Raw genomic sequence first — 12,148 nt, 5'->3', positions numbered from 1 at the left:
GACCATTTATTAACCTCCTGTAATTTGCTCCAATCTTCATCGATGTTGACATTTTAGTGTCTGTCATCTGCAAGCATGGAGAGAGGTCCCAGGATACTTTAATTCTCCTCCTTTTCTTCATAATGTCATAGGATCATTGATTAAGACCTTAAGTATAATGTTTCAATATATAGATGGACTATTTCAAATTGCAGTGCTACTTTAGTGTCGGCCTAGATAATGTGCTCAGGTCTCAAGTGTTTTTTTTGAGACTGCTGCTAAGGGAGGAATCAAGTCAGTCAATACAAATGCAGGAAACTGGAGGTCTACCATTAATCTGCTGTCGATGATTCTGTGCCACCTAATGACAAGCTGAAGGATTGGCGAGAGGATGGCAGAAGCAGCACAAGAGGGGGAGGGGCAAATAAAAGGGAAACCATCAAGGGACAAAAAGGAAGAGAGAGAAAGACAGTGTGTGGGAGAGGGACGGCAGTGTTAGAATGGGAAGGAGAAGGGACCAGAGAGGGGAAGTGAACAAAGTAAAAACTGCACACTAGGTATTTTTCTTACTCCTGTTACTGGGAATTAGTTGGTACATAATACAATTGATAGCATTAATGCGTGACACTTGCAGCACTTTATTTGAAACAAAACTGGATGTTAATGTTACTGTTTCCACATTAAATAAAAAGACTTCTACTTATACAGCATTTTTCACAGTCACTGGATATCTCAAATTGCTTTACATTCAATTAAGTACTTTTGAAGCATAGTCATTGTTGTAATGAAGGAAAGGCAGCAGACAGAATGCCCACAGCAAACACTCACAATGTGATAATTACAAGATAAGTTTTTTTGTGGCGTCACTGAGGGATAAATTATTGGACAAGACACTGGGGATAATGCCCCAGCTCTGCATCAAAGTTGTGCCAACTTATCTTTAACATGCACAAGACTGGGCAGATGATTCAGTTTAATGATTCATCTAAAAGCTGGTATCTCAGACAGAACAGCTCCCTCAGTACAGAACTGAAGTTTGCAAGACTCAAGTTTAAACCCAAACCTTGTGAATCAGACTCAAGACTCAGACAGACAGACATTTATAGCACAGAAACGCCATTCAACCCCTCACCTATATTAAAAATATCCCTGTTAAAGTCCGGCCTTCTTTTAGAAAGGTGAGGAAAGAGAGAAACTCTATTTACATCTCAGTTTTTTTTAAGGTCTCAATAAAGTACCTCAAAAACCACTTTCCTGCCTGTAAGGCACTTCTGGAAGGATACTCACTATTGTTAATGCAGGGAACACAGCCAAGATTGCAACAATTGGCTTTGGTGGCCCTTGATTAGGAAGGAGTAAAAATAAGCCGGAGTTGCTGCTCTGCGCCGTGTCCAGCCAGACCAGTTGGAGAAGGACAGCTTTGGGTGAAAAACTGACCAGGTTCTGCCTGTGTGACCTCTCGTGGTTGAATAAGCTGCCAACAGTCACAGGCAAAACTCGCGTACACACTGATAATGGACAATGGCATTGGTTGCCATCAAAAAAAAAACAACACCTGCAGGAGGCAAGAAAATTGGCAGGAAAAATAAATAACCGTCAAGAGAGTGGAACAGCTTTATTTTAAAAATGAAGGATTACTCTGACTTTCTTTTTAATTGCACTGATTGTTCAGACAGGATCTGGACATTAAATCACAAGAAAAGCTAGTTTATTTTAGTTACGGTGAACAGCTACCTTCAATGGAACTCTCTGCTCTGGGGACTGCATGTGCCACATCCTACGTCCACAAGCTGATCTGATCGATTGCCTCGACTCAGGTCATGCTAAACCACACAATCTACTGGGACTGCTGAGGAACAGGCTTGAGCTTGTTTCCCAAATAAGCAATTTGACAATCTGAACACATGAGAGGACAGGACAGCCCAGAGGGTTTTCAAAAGCTGTTGAAAGAATTCTGCATCTACTAAATAACATTTCCACCTGATTAGAGCCACTTATTGAACTGCAATCCCAATCCACAGGCTTTCTGTTATCATTTACTGGTTTTCACATCAATCACACGCCAAAGTACTAGAGACAAGCACTGTGCTGCAGAGCGGACACGACAACCCTTTACTGCTGTGTATTCACCTTGTCCCATGATTGGCAACTGCCCAGGCTGAGAGCTTTGGAATGTATTCCCGAACCCTCTCTGTCTCTACCCATCTCTCCTCTGATGCGAGAGTGAGGATTGCAGATGCTGGAGATCATAGACTAGATTTAGAGTGATGCTGGAAAAGCACGGCAGGCCAGGCAGCATCCGAGGAGCAGGAAAATCCATGTTTCGGGCAAAAGACCTTCATCAGGAGTGCTGGTCTGAAAACACCCTCGCTCCTCCTGTCAGGTCCATCTTAAAACCCACACCTTTGAACCAAAAATTTGGTTACGTGGGCTAATATTACTTTATGCGGTTCAGTTTCACATTTTGTCCAAATGCACTCCTTTGGACCATCCTGAGATGGCTTATTTTATTAAATGTGCTACATAAATTCAAGTTGCTGGTGTTGCATAATACTCTACTTGTATCTTGTGGCTCCATGCGTGCCAGTTGCAATGGACATGAATTTACTTCCAACTATCCAGTGAACACAACATGTATACGCATGCACACACACGTAATGCACATTTACATTGCGTCTGTCAAGTAATAAAGCATCCCATAATTACAGGAGCTTTACCAAACAAAATTTGACAACGTTAAGGCAAGTCAACAAATGCTCGGTTAGAGCTGTATATTTTAGGGCACATCTTAGAAAAAGACGAAGGCGCAGACACCATTAGTTGGGAGATGGATATCAGATTTTGGGGTGGAGCGGGGTGCGGGGTTAGGGTGTGCTCATCGGAAATGGGCACCTGATATTCTCCTACTGAAGCAGACAGTAAAACAGCTGAGGAACGTTGTACACGCCACTCTCCTTGTGCCCCAGCTAAGCATGGCTAACACAGCAGACAAGCAACAGAGCATAATTTGGAACAGATTGGATTATTTTTAACAGGCACCGTGATGAGGAAATTCGAACGAGTGGTCACTGTATTACATACCTGCTGAAGATCAGCTAATGAATACAAATGCACGTGCTGCAGAATGTATTCCCTGGGAAAAATCCTACCGAGAAAAAGACAAGCGAAATGTTAGAACCTTATTTTGCTATCATTGAATTGCAAAGCTAAACTTGAAGCTTGTAAAATAGCAAGCTTTGCCATTGCGGCACTACAAAGCAGTGTCATGAAATTCTATATCCCACTTCTGATTCGACCTAGCAGCTGTTTCTGCATCGTGCTCTCACATTCCTGAAAGCGGCAAAACTTGTTGGAATTGACAGCACAGGGAGATGATGGCTTAGTGGTATTGTTACCGGACTAGTAATGGAGAGACCAAGCTAGCATTCTGAGGACCTGGCTTCAAGTCCCACTGTGGCAGCTAGTAGAACATGATTTCAATAAAAATCCGGAAGGAAATGCGTACTGATGATTGTTACCATTTTGTACTGTACACTTTAGAGAAGGAAACTGCCGTCCTTACCTGTCTGGCCGATGTGTGACTCCAGACTCACAGCAGTAAGATTGAGTCTTAACTGGCCAATCAAAGCCATTCAGTTGTATCAACCAATAGGAAGGAAATTAGGAACGAAGTGAGATGGATCTTGAACCCCTTCCGAGGTCCCCAGCTTCATAGATACCAGTCACCAACCAAGTCGGTTCACTCCATGTTATGAAGCGCCAATCACAATCTCAGGATGTCCCAAAGGCATACTTTTGACAATGTGGTCATTGTTGAAGTGCAGCAACATCTGCACTAGTATGCACACAGCAAGATCCCACTAGCCACAATGCAATGACGACAAAACAATTCCAACTTGAGTGTTGGTTGGGACACAGAAGGAAAGTCAGCCATTCCTTTTCAATTAGCGTACCAGATCTTTTACGCCGAATCAAGGACCAGTCTGGTGACTGCATCTTCTAACAGTGCAGCACTCCTCAGCACTACACTGGGTATGCCAACCAGGCTTGTGAAGTGAGAGCGCTTCCAACTGAGATACATTATAGTGGCAAAATCTGTTAACTCCGCTTGGATCAGAGAGCGAAAATCATCTACTGCACCTATGCACTAACCACATGGATTTTTAAAATGGATCCTCATGATAAGAAGTGCCTTATAGAAAGGGTATTTATTTGGTTGAGGAAACAAAACCCAGAACAATAGTTTCAGATGCATCAGGGCATTGCAATAAGTGATTACATGTATGGGAGTGCAAAGCTGAAGGATCGAATTAACATTTGCATAGCATCTTTCACAACTTCAGGCTGCAAGTTTGCAAATGGCACAATAAACTCCCACAAATAACAATCAGCTGTTAGCAATATCCAGAAAATTCATTTCAGTTGTTGGCTAAGCTAGAAATGTTGACCATGTCATTTAGGTAAAGACCCTGCTCTTTAACACTAACTGGACAGCACTGAAATAGGTCACATGGCCCAAATGGACTTTGAAACAGTGCAGGGGAATCGCCAATATCTACCTGAGGGGGGGAGGGGGTGCTGGATGACAGTGCTCCAGCAGAGCTGCACCGCAGCGTCAGCCTGGAGTTTGTACTCTGGTTTCTGGAGTGGGACTTGAATCGACAATCTTTTGTCAGAGTAGTAAAAGGACTACCCAGGGAGCCAAAGCTGAAAAGTGAGTGCTGAAGCTATTGACCATTGCAATAAGTCTACTAGCAGGATTTTTTGGACAGGAATCAGTCATGGGAGCTTCACCTTGAAGATACACAAGTTAATAACAGCACCCCTCACTGCACTCTGTGACTTTCGTATGGTGCAGGATACTGCACTGTGCTAGTTGTTGCAACTAGGGAAGCCAACCAGTTGGGATTCATCTTTCAAGTCATTCATTTGGGACTCAGTGCTTCATTTGTGTTTAACATGCCCCTTTGAGGAAGTGGAGACATTCGGCACTCCTGATGCGGACAGCAGTCTCTGAGCCTGTCAATTCCTGATTGGTTCACATAAATGTAGGCATTGAACCAAATGGGCTGCTATTGCACTTATTCATTTGGAGGTAAACCCCATTTTCAATTTTTTGTCAACAGAAGTACAGATCTCCGAGCTTTCCAAAAAAAAGAGTTCAATCATGAAAGGTGGCACCAATCACAGGAAACAGAAGAGACTGGTGTCAGTCTGAGTACCACTCTCCAGGGAGTGTAAATTTGCCCCTAAGATTCACAAGCACCTTCTATCCATTCATCCTCATGGACGGCTTAAACAACTAAAAGCTGCCCTCAAAATGTGGGACTAATTGAGAACTATTACAACTACCTAAATTTCCCTAGCATCCCCAGAACCTAGCTCTCTTCCACGATGCACTCAGATCAGCTCACTTTGCTGCACAAAAATTGTATTCTAAAATACAACTGATTTCCTGGAGGATTTACTATTTAAATATTGTTTCAGTGTTTAAACACCTGCCACAGATACAGACAGCTGCTTATCCCCTGCAAGGATCTCAGTCCATGGCTGCTGATAATCACAGTGTCTATAACAGAGAGGAAAATCAAAAACATGAGCATCACAATCCATCCTGGTGGTCTGTGCTATGTTAACTTGTATGAGCCAGGAAAGTAAATAGTAGGTGCAAATCATTGCTCATTGAAAGCACATTACCTCAGTGTCAGAAGATCTCCCCTCCCAAAAAACAACACAAGCACAAAACAGAGGCTCCAGCATTGAATGTGTTGCGATGTGCTTTTAGATTAGATTAGATTCCCTACAGTGTGGAAACAGGCCCTTCGGCCTAACCAGTCCACACTGGACCTCCGAAGAGTAACCCACCCAGACCCATTTCTGACTAATGCACCTAAAACTATGGGCAATTCACCTGACCCGCACATCTTTGGACTGTGGGAGGAAACCGGAGCACCTGGAGAAAACCCACGCAGACACGGGGAGAACTTGCAAACTCCACACAGACAGTCGCCCGAGACTGGAATCGAACCTGGTGCTGTGAGGCAGCAGTGCTAACCACTGAGCCACTGTGCCGCCCCTGGAGATACCATCTTTCAAACGAGAAGCAAAACTGAGACCATGTCTTTCCCCCTGTGACAGATGTAAATATGCTTTGATAAAGAACTGGGGAGTTCTCCTTGGACAATATTTATCTCTCAGTCAAGAGGTAAAAATAGATTGTTTGGTCATTTCCATGATGTTTGAGAGATCTGACCGGACACAAATCAGCATTCGCATTCCCTACATTGCAATAGTAACTTCAAAAGTACTTAATTGGCTATAATCTACTTGAGGAGATACAGGAGTGTCAAAAGTCATGAGAGAAATGTAAGTTTGCCTCTCTTTCCTTTAGAACAGAATACTTTGATTGCAGACTTCTGCTCTCAATTACCATTTAGCAGGTAATCAGGTTCATGGCATGACTGTGATAACTTGTAATCAAATTATTAGCAAGCAATACGCTATGTTGCTTTCCAATAAGAGGCACGTTATTGAATGCTAGTAATCCAGCTGCCTCAGACTGCAGGCACTAATTTGTGGTCCAAGCTGGCATTCCTAAAACTAATTCAGCTGCTGCTGCAGCAGAGGCTCTGAAACTTTGTGCTCGACTTCTCTCCTACTCTTTTTTTAAAAATCTAAAACATCACCTCCAGTAGCCTCACTCAGACCAAGTCATACCCTGTGCCTTCCCTGGCTTACCTTAGCTGTCAATCCATTAATATGTCAAACATTAAATGCTTAGCCTTATCCCATCCCCGTAGTGGCCTCACCTCACCATAACTCTTAACCTCCTCCAGGCTCAGAACCATGGGAGAACCCTGCATTCCTGATGAAGGGCTTTTGCCCGAAACATCGATTTTCCTGCTCCTCGGATGCTGCCTGACCTGCTATGCTTTTCCAGCACCACTCTAATCTTGACTTTAATTTCCAGCAACAGTAGTACCCACTTCCACCTATTCCTTTAATCTGGCCTCTTGGGCATGAGATGACAGCAACTAGTAACACTTTCACTCAGAGTGACAAGGTTCTGGGTTGAAGACACCCTCTCCAAGGCTTGATCACAAAAATTTCCGAAGCAATACTAAGGGAGCACTACAATGGTGGAGGTGTCAACTTTTGTATGAGACGTGTGAGAAAGAAGCGCTTCAATAATTTTAATCCGAAACAAGATCGGAAGCAATCAGTATGTTTATTATATGCTTGCAAGTGTGGTGCCTAGAATAGACACCCAGAGTTTAGCAAGTACATATAAGATTCACTACTCCAAACCTGGTGCCCATTACTATTGTTCATCTCTTGCCTTCTCCGGCCTTGTGCATAACAAAGTACAAGTTTTGCTTGGCCATTTCACCACATCCTGCTGTGGTCCATTGTTAGGGGGCGGGACAGGATGGGGGCAGGGAGGGACAGGGCAGGGAGTCAGGGGGATGCCACACAAATTGGAGCAAAAACACCTCATCTTTCGCCTGGGCAGTCTATAGCCCTGAGGACTCAACGTGGAGTTCTCCAATTTCAACTAACCTCCCTTCCCAACCTCTCCCCCTCCCTTCCACTCTTACCTGTCACCTACCAGATTCATTCCTCCCATTGACTGACCAGGTCGTACCCTCTACCTATCTTTACTTACACCCACTTCACCACCCTGCCCCTAGCTCCCCCTTACACCCACCATCAGCCTTGAAGAGTTACACCCGAAACATCTACTTCTGCACCTCCTGCTTGCTGTGTTTCTCCAGCCTCCTGTCTGTCTATTATGTGTTTCCTGCAAGGCAGTAGTGACTACATTACAAAAGGCACTTTGTTGCTTGTAAAGCACATTGTGACTATTTTCATATAAATCTAATCTTCCTATCTTTGATTTCATTACTCCAGCACTTGAGATGTTTTCTTACTCTTGTTCAGCTACTGAGGACGTAACACTTGTTGAATTTCTCTGTGTTTTAGAAGCTTTTTAAATACCAAACCTCTTTGGAATGTCATGGGGACACAAAATGCTCACAATACATGCAGACTCTTCTAGCTTCTTGACCTTATTAAGTTTATATGCATGAGGGTAACTTAAATTTATAGACCAGAATCTCCCAGACTGTGCAGACTTAGATAATCTCCAGTAAATTCAGCATTCTCAGTGAGGCAGGGACTGGTTGAAAATAAAAAGCCAATTGGGTCACATTTCTGATCACTATTTTGTGGCTCCTGCCATGAAACAGAGATAGACTTAAACAGAGAACATTGTCAGATCTGGCTACAACACCAGCCCCATTACTACTACTACTACTGACCCCGTGGGATTGAATGGATTCTTGGCTACCCAGGCTGTTAAACAGAAATGTGTCACCTGGGCAAGGTGCCAAGATGGTGCTGACAAGGGTGGAACCGCACCACATCAGGAATTCACGCCTTCAGGACACATAAAGAAGACAGTAGGTTGGACACAGTTGGGGGATTTAAATATTCAGAGTCAATTGCAGACATTCCTCAAGCCCTTGAAACATTTGACACAAGCTTGCAACTGTCATGATTTATCTCCTTATCCACTTCTGTCAATCAACACAAATCACATACACAGTAGGACTGGCTGCACCTAACAAGTATGGTTGAGCAACAGTGCAGTACAAAGTCTTCCATTATCACCACAATTAGTCACCCTCCCTGCAATTAAGTAGATGATTGACTGGCAGGTATGTTTGGAAATGAATTAACATGACAACTGCTGTTAAGTGCATGCAGTCCCAAAACACGTTACTGTAACAATTGATTGTGAGGTCCCAATTCTTCAGGCTAGTCTGCCAGATAACATTAGACCTTTAGATAGGCTGCGGCCGTTTCTCAAGAGATGTCAGATTATTTTCAGACCTACAAATTGGCCAAGTGATACTTTCAGAACTTGATCCTACTGTCAGATAACACAGGGTCATAAGTGACACATCCCTAGCTACATAAAGCGAGCCTTTCTTTCTATGATGGGATCTTAAGATTTAAGTGTAAGGAAATATGAGCTGGATATCATAAGCTGTATAACTGACACTGCATTATGATGAAGGTTCATGATATAGTTTCCTTATATTTGGGCTTTAAAATAGACAGAACCAGGAGGTTTGATTTGAATTTCTTCATCGTCTATGTTTAGAAGGAGTAGCGTAGTTTAATGTTCGTTGCTGTGAATGGTATTGGGTTGCCTGGAAATCTGTTTGCACACATTTAAATACAGCTTTAAGAAACACTCGAGGTGAATAGCTTTCTAAAGCACTGAACAAGGATTGAAGAGAGGAAACAGTATTGCGCTATTGCCTAGAAACATGGTGTCTTACAGCACAGAGAGACAAAAACAGAAACAAGTTTCAGAAAGAGAGAGAGCTATCCAGGAATCTCAGTGTGAGCAAGCAGATCATAGAATCCCTAATCATAAAGACTGGCTATTCAACCCAAGTCCACACAGTCTCCAAACAGCATCCACCAGATCAATTCCCCCACACTATTTCTGTAACCCTGCATTTCCCCTGGTTAATCCACCTAGCGTACACATGCCTAGATACTATGCCAGTGTAGCACAGCTAATCCAGCTAACATGCACATCTTTGGACTGCGGGAGGAAACCAGAGCACCCGGAGGAAACCCACTGAGAGAATGTGCAAATTTCACATGGATAGTCACCCAAGGGTGGAATCAAATGCAGGCCCCTGAAGTTGTATGACAGCAGTGCTAACCACTGTCCCAGGTCATTCAGAGGGAAAAAGATCTGTACCATCAACTGTGCTGTTGAGCAGTTTCCACAACAGTCAGAGCAGAAGAAAGGAAAGCCTAGTGTTTTATACGTTAGTAAGAAAAAAAAGCTCCAGAAAAATAAGGCTTTAAGGTGTCAGCAAAAAACTTCCGACAAGGCTGTTTAGGGAACACCTGTTACGTAGTGAGATGTGTTAGCAGCTTAAGGGTCACTTGAAGTACCATTAACTATAGAAGACAGCATTAAGTAAATGTGCAATGCTTGCTGGAAAAAAAACAAGTACAGCCATGCCAAATCAATTGGGATCTTTGAAGTGGAAACAGGAACATTCACTGAGGTGAATATATATAAGAATATTGACAGAGAAAAAGGGCTGAAACTTTATTTGTGATACAACAGTTTCAAATAGCTTGAGTTGGAGTCAGAGAGATGTTTAGCATGGAAACAGACCCATCGGTCCAATTCGTTCAGGCTGACCAGATATCCGAAATTAATCTAGTCCCATTTGCCACCACATGGCCCATATCCCAATTTGTAGATCTGAAAATACTCTGACATCTCTTGAGAAACAGCTCCAGCCTATCTAACGGTCTAATGTTACCTCTCTCATTCATATACCCATCCAGATGCCTTTTAAATGTTGTAAATGTACCAGCCTTCACCACTTCCTGTGGCAGCTCCTTAGGTCCCTTTTCAATCTTTCCCCTCTCATCCTGAACCTATGCCCTCTAGTTCTGGACTTCCCTCACCGCAGCAAAAATATCTTGTTTATGTACCCTATCCATGCCCCTCATAATTTTGTAAACCTCTAGCAGATTCCCCCCCCTCAGCCTCCGAAACTCCAGGGAAAACAGCCCCAGCCTGTTCAGCCTCTCTCTATAGCTCAAACCCTCCAACCCTGGCAACATCCTTGTAAATCTTTTCTGAACCCTTTCAAGTTTCACAACATCTATTTGTACATGCTCTATTTGGACACATACCCCACAAAGGCACCACCAACAGCAGCAGTATTGTTTAGATTACTTACAGTGTGGAAACAGTCCCTTCGGCCCAACAAGTCCACACCGACCCTCCGAAGGGCAACTCACCCAGACCCATTCCACTACATTTACCCCTTCACCTAGCACTACGGGCAATTTAGCATGGCCAATTCACCTAACCTGCACATTTTTGGACTGTGGGAGGAAACCGGAGCACCCGGAGGAAACCCACGCAGACACAGGGAAAATGTGCAAACTCCACACAGTCAGGCGGGAATTGAACCTGGGACCCTGGTGCTGTAAGGCAGCAGTGCTAACCAGTGTGCCACCTCGTGGTGTCCAGTCTGGCTGCCTCAGAGAGGGGGCGGAGGCAGTGTTGGACAGGGTGAGGAGGGCAGTGCTGGACAGGGACAGGGGTGGGGGTGGGTGTGGGCGTTTTTAGATGGGGTTGGGGGCAGGTGGGGGGTGGGCGGTGTTGGACGGGGGCAGTTTTGGGGGAGCGGAGGGCGGTGTTGGACGGGGCAGGGGGAGGGGGTGCAGGAGGTGGAGTTGGCCGGGGTGGGGGCTCGTGCACTGTGCGTTTCTGCATTTCCTAAACGGGAAGCAGACTTTAAAACCCCGAGCCCCAGAGGAAAGGCATTTAATTGATTAACCGAATAATCGATGATCTGAACGAAATAATGCCCGCCCATCTCGTTTGGATAATCATTCTATCCAGTCATCAAATCTGGGCCCAGTATGTGGGAAGAACGTGTTACTTTTTTCCAGGCAAATGACATTGGGTCAGACAAAAGGTAATGAGTAATTCTCCTGACAGCGTGTGGACCTGCAGCTTTTTTGGTTATTAGAAGCCTAACTTTCCTAGAGGCACCACACACTAAAACCTTTGACGGATTTAGCTGAGGAACATTAAAGCTCCGAGCCTGCTCTAACTCTAAGATGCTATCTGTTTTACTTGACAGTTTGTGAACCGGGTGAATCATATTGGGATTTTTGACAAGGTTCAGATCACTGGCAGAGGCATACGACTTTGGTTTAACCCCAAGTGAGACGCTGAGAGACTGTTTGGTCTGTGGGATTAATCAGGTAACCATACAAAAGTGCCAATTAGCCGAGGCCCAACTGGATTTCAAACAGGCACCATAACTGGCTTTATCATTAGAAAATGCAGCAAGTGGAGTATATGAGTTACAGGGTATTCTGATGGAAATGAATACCCTCGCCAGTCCGACGGAACTAAGGGAACATAACTTGAGTGAAGGTAATCGCAGAGCCTCACTTAGGATATATCCTGAACAGAGGGACTCAGCCCACAGCTAAACCCAAAAACAAAGCCAAACCTCAGTCAAACAGTTAAATATTCTTCAGGATCCAGGCCAGTAGGCCATTGCAGTTTCTGCCAGTATGCGCACTTAAGAGTGTAACA

General features: G+C 44.1%; 1 protein-coding gene across 2 annotated transcripts in view; it reads right to left on the bottom strand.

Moving 5' to 3' along the window:
* plekhm3 (pleckstrin homology domain containing, family M, member 3) overlaps nt 1-12,148 on the bottom strand; it is a 183,665-nt gene that overhangs the window by 25,891 nt on the left and 145,626 nt on the right. For both annotated transcript variants that reach the window (XM_060827616.1, XM_060827615.1), the window contains exon 6: nt 3,061-3,124. In XM_060827616.1, the coding sequence (XP_060683599.1) occupies nt 3,061-3,124 (64 nt within the window). The remainder of the gene's footprint in view (nt 1-3,060; nt 3,125-12,148) is intronic.

This window comes from Hemiscyllium ocellatum, chromosome 7 (assembly GCF_020745735.1).
Source record: "Hemiscyllium ocellatum isolate sHemOce1 chromosome 7, sHemOce1.pat.X.cur, whole genome shotgun sequence".
NCBI classification, from domain to species: Eukaryota; Metazoa; Chordata; class Chondrichthyes; order Orectolobiformes; family Hemiscylliidae; genus Hemiscyllium; species Hemiscyllium ocellatum.
Note: the sequence above shows the minus strand (reverse complement) of the source record. Positions and strands in the feature narration are given on the sequence as shown.